Source organism: Aphelocoma coerulescens, chromosome 5, assembly GCF_041296385.1.
Source record: "Aphelocoma coerulescens isolate FSJ_1873_10779 chromosome 5, UR_Acoe_1.0, whole genome shotgun sequence".
Classification (NCBI taxonomy): domain Eukaryota; kingdom Metazoa; phylum Chordata; class Aves; order Passeriformes; family Corvidae; genus Aphelocoma; species Aphelocoma coerulescens.
Window position 1 is genome coordinate 17,680,530 of NC_091019.1, and position 19,101 is coordinate 17,699,630.

The following is a 19,101-nucleotide window of genomic DNA, read 5'->3' on the forward strand; positions in this document are numbered from 1 at the left end:
TGAGTGAACTGTAGTGAAGGCATTAGGTGCTACAATAATGTTACCAACACGGGATTTTTTCTCAAAATCTGTCTTGTTTTCTGGTTAGAAAGTCATGGGTGGCAGTGGAGTTCTGGGGTTAGAAATGCTCTCTTCCCTTAAACTCTATTACAGACCTTTGGAGGAAAATCTGTGAAACCCTCAGAGAGCAAATTTATAGTTGTGGCAAAAATATTACGTGGCTGCATAAATCAGTTGATGTCAGACTGTTGCAGAAGAGAGGGGAAGGAGCCTGTGCAATATACAACTTATTGAAAACTGCTCTGCTGGAAGAGGGGAAAGATTTTTTTTTTTCCCCCTAATGTTTTGGTCCAGGTTTGTGAGTTTTGCAGAAGCAAGGAAGTGTTTGGTGATTCACAGGTGACATATTACTTCTAATGGTGCCTTTACCAAGACTGTTTACATATTTCTGTGTGCGTGAATGCAGAAAGCTTTAGCTAATAATGAGATAATAATGAAAGTGCATGTTCAGCAGGGTGAAGCAGGATAGTTGTCTTTGCAGTTCATTGTGAGCTGGACAGTAAGTATAAGCATCAAGAAAAATGTCTGATACTTCAAAGAGGAGCTGTGCAAGGCCTCTCTGTAGGGTATTTGTGGCAAATTCTTAGATCATTGAAATCTATCCATTTGCTTGGCTTTACAAGAGAGAAAGCTGTTATCACTTTTTTTTTTTTTTTTTTTTTTTAATCCAGTGTAATAATGTGAGGAAAAAACTGCATTTAGTGTTACCTTGTCAGTGTGATCTCTTTGTGTCTGAATGTGCCCTGTTCAGTTCTGAGCAGCTTTAAACCAGTGGGAATTTCTCACAGCTGATTGTCTCCAAGTGACACAGTGCTTGAAATAAGTATGGATTACAAAGAACACTTCACCTACCCTGGAGGAAAATTACAGTTTTTCAGTTTAGTGGGGAAGGAGGGTTTATGATGTCCTGCATGTTCCCATTCATAAGCCTTAGAGAGCTGTGAATTTGTCTGATAAATAACACACTGAAGAAGAGTCTAAGTCAAATACAAATTACAAATTTGTACAATCTAATTTGTCAAATACAAATTACCAGCTCATTAATATGAGCAAATACAATGTGCCCTGATAAATTCAATGATGAAATGTTTCCTTTTGGATAGCAGGGAAACAAAACAGTATTGTCACCCTATTTGTCATGGCTGTGCCACACACCCATCATGTCTTGCCCACAGCGCTGTATCTTGCCCAAATTACAGTGCTAAACATCAGGAACAATATACAGGTCAGGTTTTCCTGTGTTCCTAGCAGGTTTAAAATTGTACTACCACAGAGACGTGCTGGGACTCCAAACAAATTTACCTTGAAAAAGAAAAAATATTATCTTCTTGACAGTACCATTTTAGGAGACTGTTTATTTCTCAATACAAATGCATTTCAAGTGTTAGAAACAAGGATAATCATAGACTGCATGGTGCCTGTAAGGAATCCTTTTACTATGGAACTGGCATGCTAGTTGCTCTGGGTTCTTATGTTGTACAGAATGGGATCCTATATAGGATCAAAATAACTTGGAGCTGCAGCAGTTGGAGTGAAGAGTGAAAGACACTGCTGCAGCTTGTCAAGAGTTCATGTTTTACAACTTTCATTTGAGAGAGTGATTTGTCATCACAGCTGTTCTGTTATTGGACCCTCAGGTCCCATATTGGTAACACTTTGCCTGTCCAATAGCATTACAATATTTGTAAAAAAATGAATCACTTTTTGGAAGAAATACAACTTTGCTGGGCTCAGTAAAATGATATCTTATTTAATAAAATAACTCAATACTTCTGGTATATCTCCTGATATTTATTTGTAGAATCTGAGAGAATCTTGAGATCTCTCTTTATCTATCTCTTTGTCTAATTTCAGATTTTCTGAATATTATCAAAAAACCACAAATGCTTTCCTTTAAAGTTAGGACTAGTTACTCTATTTAGTCTTGCTGGGCAAGAATTCCTCTGTTCTTCCTCTATTAAATAATCTTTTTCACTTTCTTTTTTTTTAAAACAGTTTTCCATTTTTATCTGATTCTCTAGGAGTTGTGTGTGAGCACAAATTCATAGCATTAGTCTTGAACTATGAATAGCTATGCATATGGTTAGCTCTGTTATCATGAAAATCTTCCTTGAAGACTGTGAGGATACTTTTGCCAATAAAATTGAATATATTTGTAATTGATTGTGTGAGGGTGCCTGCCATGCAGAAATAAATATAAATAAATTAATTAATACAATAATTACATGCAGCCACTTCTGATATTGATTAAGTTATTCACAGAGCAAGTGGCATAACTACAGCAAATCTTTAAATCAGGGAAGGGAAAGAAAAGAAGAGGTCAGGAGGCAATCCTCATTTAAAAGTCCTTAGACTAAATATGCCACTAATTTTGGATAGTAAGAGTACATACAATAAGAACAAAGGGCTGTGATGGCTCCCACATCTCATGGGTTATCTCTTGGCTTCAGTTAATTGCAAGTTAGTTGGCTGAGTTATAAGAAATCTGGTGAAATTTAGAGGATTTCTTGAAATTCTTAGTTTCACTGGCCTTAAAATTTGTGTATTAACGAGTCAATCTTCACAGGGTTAGTGATTAAAGGCTTAGTGCCTGAAGTGCTGGCACTTAGTAAAGATAAAATATTCAGGTACCTGTGAAAGGAAGACACCAAATTGCTCCTACCCAATTACTAATAAAATTGTGCCTTTTCAGTTTCAGAAGACTTTAAATATTATTTGGGTTTCAAAGGTGGTAGTAACTTTAAAGTTTAGGAAAATATTTTTGTATCCCAGGATACCAGCTATACTGCTGCTGATTGTGTATTTTCTGTTCTTTTTTGACAGTCTTGTGAAACATGGGGATATGTGCTTGGATGCAGATGAATGTCCATGCTCATGGAAAGGAAAGGAATATTTTCCAGGTGACAAAGTAGTTTCTTCCTGTCATACATGGTAAGTGGAGAGCTATTTAAGTGATTATTTCATTTTTGTTGTATGTTTTTAGGTTGCTTGTTTTTCTTTCGTGTGTTTTGATCATAAATTTCACAGCAGATTATGGTAAAACATTTACTTTGACTTCATGTTTATATTTCTTCAAAGAGCTTTTAAAATTGGTTTAGATTTTGTTGTTGATTTAAAGAGCTTTACATAACAAAATAATAGCTGTTCAGGATCTTCTTAGTTTTTAAAAATCTTGATTTAGAGAATGATTTTTTTTCTTTTATTTTCAAGGTCATGGCTAGTATTCCCAAAGTAAAATCCCTTAAATATTACACCTGAGTGACATCTTTTAAAGCTTTTTAGTTATTTGTTTTCACACTTAGCATTGAATCTGAGCAGTCTAGAGACCAGAACATAGCCCTGTGTCCATAAGTACGCACTCAATATTATGTTAAATTAAGGGGAGTACTGAGCAATATCATGTACTGAGCAAAGAAACAGAAAAATTGATTGCTGATATTGCATATGTGGATAACTGATGAATCAATCAGCTTTCAGAGGGAGAGTTGCAATAGGCAAGGGTTGATAGGATCATTTAAACACACTCAGAAACCTACTGCTTTTACTATCCAGTGTTGTAAGTGCTGCATGTACCCTGCCAAGTTTCCTTGAGCACTCTCAGTGGGATGTGATTTACTGCCATTTTAATAAGCTTCACAGGAGTGTGAAAATATACCCCACCTATCTGATCCTGAAACAGGCTTGTTTCTTGCTGGTGCCTGCCTGTTTTCCTCTCTAACCTCTGGATGTTGTGAGCTGGCACCAAGCAGTGCTACTTGTCTTACCAGAGCCTCAGAAAAATCAGCTCTACTGCCAAGAACCAAGACGCTGTGGCAGTGGTGTAGCCTCCAGATTCTCAGCAGAGCAGTTCCCTCCTCTTGTGCCCTTCTTGTAGCTTACCAGGAGCATTTAACTGGTGTCCCCTGGTGGGCTGCTGCTCCTGGCCTGCACAGCTCAGGGTAGCCTAGCCCAGGGAAGGCTCGTCCAGTCAGCACCAGGCTCTGCCTTGTCTGGATGTCGTGCCCCCTCCAGCCTTGTGCTGACTGCCTTCCTCTGCCTCTCGTCAGGTCCTCAGTAGCTGCTCTAGAAGAGATTTGTAGCCCTTTGGTCGACTGGTGAAGCGACTTACAAGCCATCTCCACTGGGCAGGCAGGTAAAGCGACCCGGGTTATTCACCCCCTTGTTTCCAAAGGCCTCTCCATTTGGACCTGGTGTGGGATTGCTTGCATTCAGAGAGAATTAATTTATCCCATTCAATCTGTATGAGACTTCACCAAAGGCAGCAGCAGTGCAGGCAGAAAAACACTGGATATTTAGCCTTCTCTCTCATTTTTTTTTTCCTGAGGCCAGGCTCATTAATTAATGTACAAATCCTTAAGGTTGTCATGCCTTTTGTAGTCTTCCATGTCCAGAAGCAAAGACAGATTAAGTGATAATGGCTTTTTGGTGATCAGTTGTCTACTAATAGAAGGGAGTCTGCAACAAGCTCTGCTTGATACAAAGGATATAAAATCTCTGAGTCTGCTGTGTGTTTATGCTGGACTGTGTATCTGGTATGTTAAGGGTAATGTGCAGAGCATGAGAGTGCTTCTGTGCAAACAAACCCATTTAGGCACTCATAGAAGTTACTGTATAGCAGCGTTAGTGCATGGAATTACTGTACATTGATGATAAATATCATCTTACTCATATCTGATGCAGTGCTAACAAAATAAATATTCATCTGATTTATCTACTGAACAGTAACGTGGCAAACAAAATAATTTCTTAAGTCCACAAAACTACCTGTGAACTGACAGGACCTGTCAACCCAAGCTCTGGGGTGTGACTGACCTGTAGTTCTAGCTTTCCCCAAGTTTGGTTTTTTGTGCAAGTGCCCAAAATATTAAGCGTGTAGTGGGAACATGAAACACAAAAGGTTCTAACGCTGAGGGTATCAGCGCAATGTTTTGGTGCGGTGCTGTGCAAGGTAAGATGGGTTGTGCAGGTAGATGTGCTGGTCTGCTCTCATCATGCTGAGACCATTGAGCAGTTGCTGGTCACTGTGGGCTGCTGAATTTGGCCTCCTGTATTCTTTAACAAAGACTTCTTTTTAAAAAAGCTATTTGAAATTTAGAATATGCTGGTAGTTCTGCTTTTCCAACAGGGCTCTCTAGGTAACTAAATGTTCACTTAGTGTGAAACAAGCCTGGTGTTTTGAAGACATTTGTGTACTTCTTCATCCTTTCCTTCTGACTATAAATGTGTTAAGAGTCCTGAAAAAAAGAAAGTATGCAAAAGAGCTCCCTAGTCTTTACATGTCAAGAAATGTTTCTGCACGGGCCCTTAAGAGATCAGCATATGGAGAAGGATTTGAATAGGCCAAGAGTGAAACTAAAACCTAATGTCTCAGGAGAACATGAGAAGCAGTGCTTAGTCTTCCAGTCCAAATAAAATTTCTGCTGTTTGCCTCTCTTTCCATCAACTTGATGAGGTTCCTTCCTTAGCTACTGCTCTGAGGTGACTGTGCAGGTCCTACTGCCATCTCCTTGTGCTTTGATACAGCGAATACTTCTCACATGTTGTATCTTTAACTTATTTTAGCCATGTGCTTAGTGTATTGATACATGCAGTGATGCAAAATGTGAGCAGTGAAGCAAATCAGTGATGGGATAAGCAGACTCTTGGAAAATCTGGACAATGGCTTCATGTTGGTGCAAGTTATTTGCTAAGTGAACTGGAAGAAACCTGATGCTACCAGTAGTTGGGGCTGCCTAGATTTTCTAGATATTTGCTGCCCTTTTGAAAACAGTGGTGTTCTGACATGAAGGAAATATAAACACTGACAAAAATTTATGTACTGAGAAAAAACTTCATACTGCTTGCTGCTTTAGTATGTGAGATGTCAAATGTTAGAGATTTATCCAGTTATTTCTGTAAGTCAGATTAAGACTCCAATTGTAAAATGTGCAGCATTCATTTAATGAGGAAATTAAAAATAATTTCTTTTTAAAAGTCAGCTTAGGCATGTACCAAAATTCTATCTCATGCTCTATTTAGTTTAACCTACATTTATGAAGATACCTGTTCTAAAGCTATGCCAGGGCACCAGCTTTCTTGTATTCATCAAGGGAATTTTATGTGTCTGGGTCATTTGGGAACATAGAAATAACATTTGAATAATTGCTTGTGGATGCAGGAAATTAAATTCTATCCATTATTTATAAAACTTTTGTCATTTCTGAAAATGTTCTTTAGATTGCAAGAGGGTGATTCAGAAGGGGGCATAATATCCAATGCTTGCAAAGCCTCTTATGCTGCAAAGGGAATTCAGCAAGGTCTAAACAGTCACTTAGTAGATGTGTGGTGAAAGCCCTTTTATGTTTAAGGTAGCCATAGAGAGAACTTGAACTGTTCTGGGAGCTCCTAAACTATTAGGCTAGGGTTTGAGGACAATGATATGTAGGAATATCCAGATGATATCTGGAAAAAGAGTTAAGTCCAACAGCATGGTTCCTTTAAGTAACTTCAGCACCAAAATGATGCTACTGAAATGTTTGCTTTATCTATCTCTGAAATTCTCATTCAAGCAGAGAATGCATAAAGATTCTAGTAACAGGGCATGCTACTTGTTGACTCTAAGATTCAGCTTGTATAGAAACAAATGTTAGGTGAAAAGCTGAAAAAGAAGGCTTTTTCCTTGTAGCACGTTACTGGTGTGCCACTAGAGGATAAACTGTATTATGTTGGTTTGGGGGTTTTTGTGTTGTTGGGTTTTTCTGGATTTTTGTGTCTTGTGGTTTTTATACACTCTGGAGCCTTTACATTCTAATGGAGAAGAAACATAGACTGTATGAGTTCAATGTGTACACTTTTTTCCCCAGAGAGTAAGTTTGTCTGTTGCTTGTAGCCAGCATTTGAAAATGCTTCTGTCCACACTCCTCACAGCTGCACGGCTTTTGTTTTTTTGCTTCTCAGTGCAATAGCTGTAATCATTTGTCTGGGCTTGCAGCTGATATTACCATTATTGGTCATACATTTTGCAGCATTTGCCAGCATGGATCCTTTCAGTGCACCTTCCAGCCTTGCCCATCCATGTGCACGGCGTATGGGGACCGGCACTACAGGACCTTCGATGGACTCACTTTTGACTTTGTTGGAACTTGTAAGGTTTACCTAGTTAAGGTGAGATTTTTCATAAAGCCTCTCTAAAACTGGGTTTAAAACTGCCTGTTAAAATCTACCATTGTACTTATTTCCTATCTGCACATTTTACTGAGTCCTGCATACTGTTTTTACATTTTTGATGTCATTTAGACTTTGAATCATGCATGACATAAACATACACCAAGGTTTCTGCTAACAGAACTGTGTAACAATGCTTATTTATACTAGCATATTTAAAAATGGACATTTCTTTTTTTTTTTTTTTCTTCAGGGTACTTCTTCAACCAGTCTTTCTGTCATTATAGAGAATATTGACTGCTTTAGTACCGGAATCATTTGCAGAAAAAACATTTTCATTAATGTTGGAAAATCTTTTTTAGTATTTGATGATGAAACTGGAAATCCAGTAAGTTTCAGTAAGCAGTTTTTACTGCTGATCAAAAAGCAGCAGATGTACTTCTCTGGGTGTTTCTTCCTTTCATAACCAAAAACTTACTGTGCCACTTCAGTAGCAGAGGTGTAAATATCTTTACTGTGAATGCTGATCACATCTGGATTGTTCAATGGAAACCTTAAACAAAATCTTTTCTATATTTAACAAAAATGTTAGATGAGATAATTGTAACTCTTTTGTTTAGCCTTAATTCCTGTTTAAAATCTTAGGAGAAATACAGGTGTTCTGAAGTCAGTGGGAGTTTTGGTGTTAATTCCACTTGAACTAAGAGCTTAGCCAGGTCTGGAATGTATAGGAGGAATATTTCTATACAGTAAAAAAACCCCAACAAATTACAGCCCGTGGTATATCTTCCACAGCCTGAATTTCATTTTTGTTTTGGCCAAACTGCAAACTCTATTCTGTAAACATTTAGTATTTTAACATATTAGTAATTTCAGTATAAGTACTACTATTTACAGTTTAGAGAGTGACTATAGAAAGGAAGTTTGAGGTATTGAATAGTTAAACCAGACATCTTAGTCCACGCTACAATTAAGTTGCAATCTGATTGCTAGTGGACTGAGAGAAAAATGCTTTATGTAAATAAGATTGTAATCTAGGGACATATTTAGACAATTCCTTATTTCCAGAGGCTGCTTCATGCATATTTTTTACCTATCCATATTCAAAAAAATCATGTGACTGAGACAGAATTACTTATAACTAACTAAGTGAAAATCATAATGAGGAACCTCATCTACCTCCCAGATGAACCATTAACATTCTAATCTTCCCTCCATTACCCATCCTGTAAGTTTGATGTAAAATAAACTTTTCAAATTGGAAAACCATGAAAAATACAGTACAGTTCACATTCAAAATCCAGCCCACTTTTGCTTAAGCATTTCTCCTTCTGTGGCCTTCTGTTTGTTTTTGGACTCAAGTCTGAGAACTACATTGTTAATTTTATTCAGGTGTTTCATTTCCTGTCAAGTGAACGTTTTTTGATGATCTTACTTCCATTATAAGCTCCCTTGTTTTATTTTGAACAGAGCTCATCTAGTTACATCGATGGCCTACAAAAAATGCAGTTGTGGAAAGCTGGATTTTTCACTGTTGTTCATTTTCCTGATGAGCATATCACCATTCTTTGGGATCAGAGAACAACAGTTCATGTCCAGATGGGTCATCAATGGCAGGTAGGTGAAAGTCAACACTCTCATTGCCATTTCTTTGAGGTATTTATGTAAAAAGAGGTATTTATGTTAAATAAGACATAATTATTCAGAGAATAGACCGTGTCAGAAATCAATTAAAAAGCATTCAGTTACCTTGTTAATTAAAATATTCTCTTTTATCTTTTTTTAATTACTTTTTACTGTATAACTTCTGTAACAACAGAGACAAATGTCTTTGGGCCAAAGGTCTCCTTCACTACTCACTCCTTATGTGACTGAAGCAGGTGTTATTTTGCTGAGGCATAAAAAAAGCCCATAATTGGCTAACAGCTCCCTTTTCTGAACAAAAGATCAGCTCCTTTCTCAAAGGCTTGGGGATACATAGTTGAAAGGGGCTAATACTGGCATTGCCAAAATAAAATATTCTCCATAGCTTTATTACTACAAAAAGCTAAACTATTTTGACTGAAATTTGGCTGAAAAAAAAAAAAGATCAGAAAGTGACAAATTTATAATTAAACAGCTGAAGATGCAAGTTTGGAAAATGGTCATGGTTGATAGTATTTTGTCTTGTGAAAATACATTTTTATATATCTGTGTATATATATATATTTGTCTGTGTGTATGTATATATATATATAATTTTTCTCTCAGGGAGAATTGACTGGATTATGTGGAAATTTTGATTTGAAGACAGTAAATGAACTCAGGACTCCAGATAACTTTGAATTAACAAACTCACAAGAGTTTGGAAACAGCTGGACAGCTGTAGAGGTACATGGCAAAAGGACAATGTGCTTGCTAGTATATTTTGCTAGTAGATTTTTTGCTGTTACATCGTAAAATTCATCTCGAATAAAATCAGAAGTTCCTTCCTGGAAGTACCAGTCAGCAGCAATGACAATATCAGTGGTTCTTAAAGTGGTTCATAATCTGTTAAGGAAAAGCACCTTCTGTTGCTGCAGAGTGCTATAGAGTAGAGAAAAATGCTGTAAAATAGTCTGAGTGTTTTTGGAGACATTTGAACAGTAAAGTAGTATTTCTTTTGCATACTGGAAGAATTGTGGGTTCACTTGTGTTGTCAGATTAGCTGATCTTTCACAGCTGGGAAACATTTAACTGTGCAATCATAGCAATAGAAAGAAAAAAAAATATTTCCATATGCTGTAAAGTTGGAAATTGAACTTTTTTTACTGTAATGTTTGTAGTGGTGTTCATAGAAACGTACCTTCATAGTAGTTAGAGTAAAAAGATCTGATTTCTGACACTCCTGGTGCACGTTGTGTGAGTGATCTTTGTTATTTGGGTGAGACTGTTCAGGTGTAAGGACTGTAGGTTGGAACTGTGTGGCACCTCTGAACAGACCTACCTGTACATGTGTGTTTTTGTGCTGCTTTCAGACTAGTGAAATATTTCTTCAAATTGTTATTTTCCTTTCTTTTTCATTAGCATCATGTTTTAATGCTATATCTTAGTCCTGCTTTAGTTTCATAAATGATGCACTTTTTTCACATTTTACATCTCCCTAAAAAAATTAAAAGCCCAAAAATATGCTTTGCAATTTCAAACACAAAGGGGTTATGAGGAAAGTTTCTCACCTTCATTTCATGTTCTGGCTTAGTGTGTTGACAGCTCTGACATTCGAAATCCGTGCAGTTTGAACCCCCTTAGAGAGCCATTTGCCAAGAAGGAATGTGGGATACTACTAAGTGAAGCATTTGAAGCTTGCCATCCAGTGGTGAGTTGTGGTCCTGTTTAGAAACAAGTGAAAATAAACATATCACTAGAGAGAAATGCCACTCTTCGTGAAGTACTTTGTAATTAATGCAGAGAAAATACACCCAATTTGGGATATTTTCTTTTTAATCACAAGCATTATTTGTGTAAGCATAACCACTTGCTTGCTTTTCATCACAAGTGTTATATGGCAGACTCATTTTTCATGCATATATAAATAAATGTATTAAATAGTGTCAGATGGGAAGAACTCATTCCTAGAAAACTTACTCAAATGTAAATCCCTGTAAAATGTGTAACATTTCAATAAGCAAATTAGCATTGACAGTTTTCATTGAAATTTTGTCACTTCAGACAGGACTTGAAAATACTGTAAGGGAAAATGACAAATTCCTGTGTGAAATTGTCTGATAATATGAAGAGAATATGAACTGCTCACATGAAAATGAAGTAGTTCACAAATGAGAAGAGTTTTCCATCTACTTCCTTACTTAAAATTTGTGTGTGTGACTTTGTTAAAATTTCTGAGTTTTACTGATTTGTGATCACTTTAGTCTTTTATTTCATAAGGTTTTTTGCTGTTCATTAGGGCTTAAATGTTACAAAACTGTACAAAACAGAAGCTGCCATCAATATCTTAACGTGCCTGTTCCTAATGGATCATTGATTTCATTGTGTTGCTAAGTGCTGGACAAGATTTTATGGTGTGTTCCAATGAACATTTTTTCTCATCTTTCAGGAAGCATTGAAAGTGAAATCTTTAATACTTCAAAGTTTGATAAATTGCCTTTTGAAAGACCCTTTGTATCGAGGTGTTGGTTGGCAGTTTCTACAGGAGTATTTTTGATAAACGATATTTCATTTCCAGATTGATGTCACCTGGTTTTACTCCAACTGCTTGACAGATACTTGTGGTTGTAACCAAGGTGGTGACTGTGAGTGTTTCTGCACAAGTGTGTCAGCATATGCCCATCAGTGCTGCCAGCATGGAGTTGCTGTAGACTGGAGGTCTCCCAGAGTGTGTCGTAAGTTTGTTTAACCAGCATTGCCAAGGGCTGCCACTGCCTGCATTCATGAGAGCCAGACCTGAAAAATCACTCACACCAGGTTACCTGGGGCCATGAGCTGAATCTAAGCCTCACTGATAGGAAGATGAGTTGGTGCCTCTCACTCCAGTTTCATTCTGGTCAAGATGGATTATGTGCTTTTTCTGTGTTTATGAGTGGGTGCTCTTCTACTTTTAATCCCTTGTCGTATGACGTGAAAGGAAAAATCATGGGAAGCCTATATGAGGGCACAGCATGCATCCCTCAAACCAAAGGTGCAAAGTTAAGAGCTCAAGTGATCTCCATCTTCAGGAGGACTTTACTCTTTAATAAGGTCTAGGAAACATGGGTGCCTTATTAGAGCCCCTAGAGAAAGTGTGAAGTATAAAGGTCTTCTGAAAAAAAACGAGTAGGTTTTTAAGCAGGGCATAGTCATTACCTAAGTATCCCTCTCCAACAATTCTTAGAATTTATTAAAAAACTCGGAGGCCCTTTTCTGTAACACCTAGTGGAAATGCCTAACAGGAGGCTGTCATTTCCCCAAAGATGTGATAAAAGAGGGGGAGATGCAAAGAATGGAAGGGAACAAGCATTTTTTTAAATTTGCAGTTGCACAGAGAGACTGTGCAGCTTGCTCAGGGTCACACAGCAAACTGGCCACAGAGTGAGGGGGTTACTCTTTAACTTTTGATAGAAAAGGTGTGTTTTAATGTGAAGCTCAGTCATAACCACTAGAGGTCACAAAAAGACAGCTGTAGGTATATAAAGCTTAGTATTTCCTGCTGGGAAGCAATGCTTTCTGTAAATCTGTGTAGTTTAAATTAGTATTTTATCTAAAGTACAGTAAATATTTGGCAATATTTTTTTTAATAAATGTTTGTGTATGAACTTATTTGGCCAAGCATTTGGCTCACATCTTAATCATAAAGGGGAATAGAAAACCTGTTTATCTGTAGAATGCCTATAAATGCATTTTTTTCTTTTTCTTTTTTTAGCTTATGATTGTGAATATTTCAACAAAGGTAAGTCCTAAAGGAAGTGACAAAATGTCAATAGAATCTTGGGGGTTTTTTTTTACTTAAGTCTTAGAATCTTTGTATAAAAATAATTGTGTTAATGAAAATGTTTATGAATGAGATGTTGTTTACCCAGCCAAGATTGTTTTACTGCTTTATTTTGCTTTTTCAAAGGCTTTTAATTTAATAGTATTTTTATTCCTGGACCTTTCCCAAGAACATGTGTCTGACAAATTTTCTTTGCAGTGACGGATGATGATTAAACAATTAAATCATTAAGTAATTAATAGAATATCACCTGAAAAGTGCTAGTGGCACTTCTTGCTTAAGAACTTACAGTGAAAAAAGCTGAGCAGACCCCAGTGGCCCTGTTAAATCACTCACAGGCTCATGTGCAGCCTGCAGAGGGAGGTAGCTGTTAAGCTATGACAGCTTTTTGTCCCCAAATGGGGAATAACACTCCTTTTAGGTCTGTCTGACCTAGCCTCAAGTTCCTGAGCAGGCAGCATTGCTGCTGTGTTACAGTGGCTCTCAGCGAGGGGTGCAAACCTTGCACAAGGTGCTAGAGCATACCTTGAACCTGCACTGGGTGCTGTAGTGCTGTGTTAGCCTTGGAATCCACATCCAGATTATTTCCAAATTCCCCTGTGAGCGTCTGCACAGTTAGATGTGGCACACAAGCCAGCCTGCTGTGAGGAAGGGTCAGGGCTCCTGCTATTTATGCTATAACCCTTTTTATCAAGCTCATGTAGAAGCCTGTCTATCCACATGGTGTGTGGAGTATTTTGGTCTTCTGTTGGATATTGTAGCACCTCACTTCTGGAAAGGTCTCTGAAAGGGACCAAGTTCAAATTAGGAGAGACTTGTGCACTGTGCCAGGCCCAAAAAATATGGCCAAGAAATTTGCCTTTTCTCGTACACTGACTCCTGAAAAAATTTTGAGTGGGGTCAAATCACTAATGCATGGGAATTTTATCTAAATCGCTGTTTAAGACTTTAAATTAACTTAAATAAAGGACAGTTGAATATAAGAGGTGATTGAAGTTTTTAAGTTTTCTTTTTGGTTTGTTTCATAAAAGAAATTCAGTCTGATATTAGACAATCTTAGTGCAGTTACAACAGACTGAAAGTGCAGTGCTTCTAACATCTGTGGTGATAGCAAAGCTAGACGATAACACATAGTTTTAAAGTGTGTTATTATCTTTGTTACTGAACTCTCACTGAAATAGAAATTAGTGGAAATAGTGGAGATTTGTGCATGTGACCAGCCTTGCAAAAAACGTGGTTATTGTATACTTCCTACTTTGTATTTTTGTACTGTTTGCTAATCCAGCTCATCAGTATTCAACACATGATGTTTCAAAGCTTCCAGTGGGGGGAAAAATATCATCTCCATGCTGAAGATTTTCTTGTCTACATAACTTATAGGAGGATGACCCAGAATTACTTTGTTTTGGAGACAGGAAGGTTAAGAAATTGTCTTAGACCAGAAGGAGGCTTTCTTTATGTAACTTTGTGATGAATCCAGAGTGAAATATTTCCAGTCCCACTAGGAGCAGAAGCCTTTTGTCTTTGGTCAAGGGAAATCCTCAGCTGGTGTCTGTGGTTTCTCAACTGTTGGCTGGGCCTGAAATGGGAGACTTAAACATATTAGGATATTTCCAGAACACTGTATGTTTTAAGTAGTAATTTTAAAGTGTTTTTTCAACTCCCTGCACTGAAGGTAAAGAGGTATCATTGTACGTGTTTAGGTGGGCTTGGACATGTGTGCTGACTGGCTACTTTTTCATGCCATTAGGCTCTAAAGCTCTAGTTGTAATACAGCATCCTTAGGATTTCAAAACTCTTAATACATTTTTAGATTTTGGAGAACCAGAATGTGAAGGCAGGCTGCAAATTGCAGTCCAAACTTTCAACCAGCTGGAACAGATTTTTAAGGATCAGTGCTATTAATGGCAGCTATCAGTTGGGAAGTTATCTCAGATGTATGCTTGCCATGTCCTGGCTTGTGGGTAAAATGGTAATGAAGTGAACTGCTCAGGTGTGGCATTAAATGCCTGATTTTTACAGAGAACTTAATAAAAATGGTTTCAAACCCTTAAAAATAATCTCTAAAATATTTTTCTCCAGTGAAGTTTGATCTAAATGAGAAGGTATGGCATTTTAGGTTTGTGAAATAACTTTGCATGTTTTTGGCTTTTTTTACTTATCGGTAAAATATGACCATTCTTTGCTTATGATGCTAATTTCTTCCTGTCTTACTTCACAGTGGTTACGTTTGTATCTTCACTGTTCAAAAAGTGTTTTGATGCTTGTTGACAACAAAATTTATTCCCTGCAAAATGCCTCATGCTTTGGACATTAATAAAATAGGTTTTAAAGAGTAGTAAGAAGTGTACAATCACTTCAATCATACAAATAAATAGTTTAGAAGGATCCTAGGGTGGTCTTACAGACACACTGTTTACTTCTGAATCAAATAACCGAGGGGTCAACTAACTTCAATGACATGATTATGAAACCAAAGCAGATGAGAGGGGGGAAAAGAAGAAGCTCATCATCAATCTTGAAAGTTGAGTGCAGGTATTCTTCCAGAACAGGTATTTTCTGAAAAAGATTGTTTTGGTTTTCATTTGAGTTTAGTGCATGGCACCTAGATCTGTTTTCAGAGTGGTGAGATGTGTTCTTCTTTATGTGCTGTGCCCTAATGTTTAGAGCTCAAGTATTTGTGACACTTGACTTGAAAAAATAATTGTTTTTTTCTCCACAGCCCTGGGAAAAGGCCCATACAAACTGGTCAGCTATTTGGATGGAAAATTTGTAATAGCAGCGAAATTGGTGGATGGTGTTGTTTTCCCAGTGAAAGAAGATGATTTTGTTCCTGGACATGTAGTGAGCTTTATGCTGACTTCAGGACTTTATAAACCCAAAGCACATGGTAAAGTCACAATAACCTAGCATCTTAAATAAGACAGAGCAAACTCTGCCCTTGTTTTTAAGAATAGACCTGGATGAAAAAATATCTTTTCTTTATCTGTCAGCTGAATGTGCACTTTAAAGTCTGCCAAAATTTCCTTTGGTGGGTTTTAGTTAGATTGTAGCTTTGTAAACAGTTGAAAAGCAACTGCCTTCCCACCCCGCAGCCTTTGGAAGCACCAAACTGGTATTGCAGCCCAGTGCTCCATGTGCGTTTCTCTCTTTACATCTCTTCTGGGGAAGAATGGGAGAGAAATACTGCAACAAAAGTGCTCCCTACTTTCCCTGGCTCTGCCATCATCACTGATTGTCTGCCCACGTGCACAGAGATGCCCTTTGGCACCAACTGAGCTCTGTAAGGGTGGGGGCTGCGAATTTGTCTCCTTTGGGTACCAGCTTAAGTTTCCCCTGAAGGAACATGTGGCTTCTTCAGCAGATGAAAGATGTGTTGTGCACCTTCAGACATGAGCAGGTGGCCTACAAGAGTATATATCCAGCATTTGTGACATTAATTAAATGCTGAAGTTGTCTGCATGCACAACTTTAATGCCCACAGAGCGCTTGGGTATCAGTAGTTTTACTGACCAGAGCCCCCTGATCAGCTCTTTGGACAGCCTGAAGGTGGCTGTCTTTGTGTAATCAAAGGAGGGGTATGGGGCACTTAAAAAAAATGATAAGCATTTGGTTACTAATACTGCTGTCTGTAGAACTGACACAAGAGCTCCTGTAACAGAATAGCTGAGGACAGATTTCTTTTATTAGTCATAGTTTTGAGGCACTTGTACATTGTGTTCAATGTATGTTTGGCAAGGGAAGGTCAGTCCTACTGTTCTATTCCCCTATAAAAATCTCTTGCTCAGAATTTCACCTGGCAAACAGAATTTGCGCCTTATGGTCCAGTTTGAGTAAATGGCATTTCATCATTTGGTCATGAGGAACTCGACATTCTTGCTTCTCTGGAACCTCAGCAAAATGCATGTCTTATCAGTTTCAGGCAATTCCTGGATAATGGAGAGTTTGGGGCATTAATGCACTGACTGGCTGTAGAGCAGGTGTTAAAAGTCACACTGACTGTCCTTTGTTACTTATCAAAGAGCTACTTGCAACAGACAATTCATAAAAAGGCATTCACTGGTACTGCTGGGTTTTTCAGATTAACTGAAAAACCTCAGAAAACAAGGTGGTCTTCCAGAAGTGTTATACCAGAATGTGATAATATATCCTTTTAATAGAGATCATTTGTTTTCTACGCATTTTTTTTTTAAAGAAATGCTACCCGGTCCTGGGGGGTTACTTGATTTTACAGTAGATTAATGGCTGTTTTCAAGAGAATAGCAGAGTTTACAGCAAAAGAGGATGAAGTAATTCTGTGAGCAACAGATGCCTGTAACAGGCTCAAGATCTGATGCCCTGCAATTGGCTGTACAGAGGCTGCTTGAAATCAGAAGTACTGCAGGGTAGGGTATCATGAGGGAACATTTGCCAGAAAAAAGACTTTGCTGTAACGTTCTTAGAGGGAGAGCTAGAGAGCTGAATGCAAAATACAGTTTTTAAATTTATTTTTAATGAAAGGTTGAGCTTTTAAGCTATCAATTCCTGATTGCAAATGTTACTTTTAAAGCTAGTTAGATGGAATTAAAGTTTTTATTAAATAAATGGCTTAGTAAAGACAGTAAATTAAGTTCTGCTTGACTGCAGGACTATATTCCTTTATCCTGGTGTGGGTAAATGTCTTAATCTCTTTGTATTCCTGCTGGAATCTGTAGAGTATTTAGAAAACTAAATAACCATCACAGTCTAGCACTCTGCAATCCATACATAGTGTATTTTCTTACAAGATTCAGGCTGTTTTCACTGGTGAGGCCAAAGTCAGTTTTCACTCCTTATGCTACTAGTATCACTAGTGGTATGTCAGAATGAACTTAGTTTATTATGCATCTATCAGCAAGTAAATGAGCTCTGTGTGCTTTCTTCTGTTTTCTTTGTTCAGATTCCAACTTGATTTCATTTGAAACAGCCGAGAGACCAAATTATTTTCTTCAGCTGGTCTCCAATAATACTCTTGTTCTTTCTAAATGGAAAAAATCGGAAGATTTTCACAACAGATCTACATTTGTCATTCACAAGAATACGTGGCTTTCAGGATACAGTTCCTTTGAGTCGTTTGCAAAACCAGGATACTTCATCCACATTTCAGCCTCTTCAGTTGAGCTTTTGAAGTACCACCATTCAGAGGAGTTCAGACTGTCCACCCTTTTTAAACTTGTAGGTAGGTAATTATACTTGAATTTTATGAACAGCAGTTTTCTCCCTGTACAAATCCAGGCTAAATGGTGGTGTTAATTTCAGAGGTGATGAGATTGCTTACCTCTCCCCTACATTACTGGGAGATGTGAGTACTCTGGGACATCCAGGCTCAAAATAGTTTTCCCTGAGCATTGCACTGAAGATGAAATTCAGTTTTCTTGTGAAAAGCCATTAAATAGGTTAAAATAACACACAGGTTTTATTTGTTTGCCTAAGGGGTTTGGAAATACATATCCTAGTGTATAGTTTCTGGGCAATACTTGCTGTGGAGGTGGTAAGAAAATTCTTCAGGAGCAGAACATTCATGCTCATAAATAATGGATGCACAAAGGGAATAGAAAATAACTGAAAGGGATCTCTTAAAGTTAAGGTCTGTGGACAACGTTTTCTCTCCTTTGCCTGCTGCCAAGAGAAACATTTCTGTACAGTGAGTTCTCATTGCTAACCTTGTGGCCTCCTCAGGAGTAATGTCATTCAGTGCTAAGGACATGGCCTGTAGGTTACACCTTTCAAATCTCATTTTCTCTTGAAAAACACCTTGACTTTTATCCACTACCCACTCAGAGATGCTCTGTTGGTATGTTAACCCCTAGTGTTTCAGTCATCATCCAGTTGGAGGTATTCACCTCTTTTTGGGGTTTAAGATGTCCATTTCCCTAACGTTTCTTGAACAGCTACAGTTCTTGAATAGAAAACACAGACTGCTGTGAGGGTGTTTCCCTCTACTTGACAGATTCCCATTCCCATAATAGTTCCATTCCACTGAGACATTAGGATCAGAAATGAAGAAGATACTCACTCTGAAGGACCCCTTCATAGGACCCTTTTCCTTTCCTGGCTGCAGATGTTGCTCCTACAAGAACTGATAACAAAACCACACATAAAATCATGTCAGTCAAGCTCTTTCTGATTTTTTTTTTTTAGATTAGTAAGGAAAAGAAATAATAAGAATAACAGTTTTTACGTATTCTTAAACAAGTGGAACCATGCACTGAAATGAAGATGGCCTTAAGGTCAGGAAAAACATGCAAGAGGTTATATTGGCCTATAAAATAAAGCAAAGCAAATTATTCATGTAATAGTTTAGTTAGTTTTTACTTGCCTTAACAAGTCAAGTTAAGTTAATTAGATACATCCCACATATTCATTTGTGAAATTCAGTGATAATTACTTGTTGAAACCAAATGTAGTATATAAAATTTAAAAATCACTGCAAGTGA

At 37.6% G+C, this 19,101-nt stretch overlaps 1 protein-coding gene across 1 annotated transcript in view; it reads left to right on the plus strand.

Moving 5' to 3' along the window:
• OTOG (otogelin) overlaps positions 1-19,101 on the plus strand; it is a 95,201-nt gene that overhangs the window by 40,460 nt on the left and 35,640 nt on the right. Inside the window, exons 24-33 of the mRNA XM_069016876.1 lie at positions 2,884-2,991; positions 7,065-7,203; positions 7,457-7,591; positions 8,674-8,820; positions 9,454-9,573; positions 10,421-10,537; positions 11,405-11,561; positions 12,578-12,604; positions 15,369-15,536; positions 17,565-17,843. Coding sequence (XP_068872977.1) covers positions 2,884-2,991; positions 7,065-7,203; positions 7,457-7,591; positions 8,674-8,820; positions 9,454-9,573; positions 10,421-10,537; positions 11,405-11,561; positions 12,578-12,604; positions 15,369-15,536; positions 17,565-17,843 — 1,397 coding nt within the window. The remainder of the gene's footprint in view (positions 1-2,883; positions 2,992-7,064; positions 7,204-7,456; positions 7,592-8,673; positions 8,821-9,453; positions 9,574-10,420; positions 10,538-11,404; positions 11,562-12,577; positions 12,605-15,368; positions 15,537-17,564; positions 17,844-19,101) is intronic.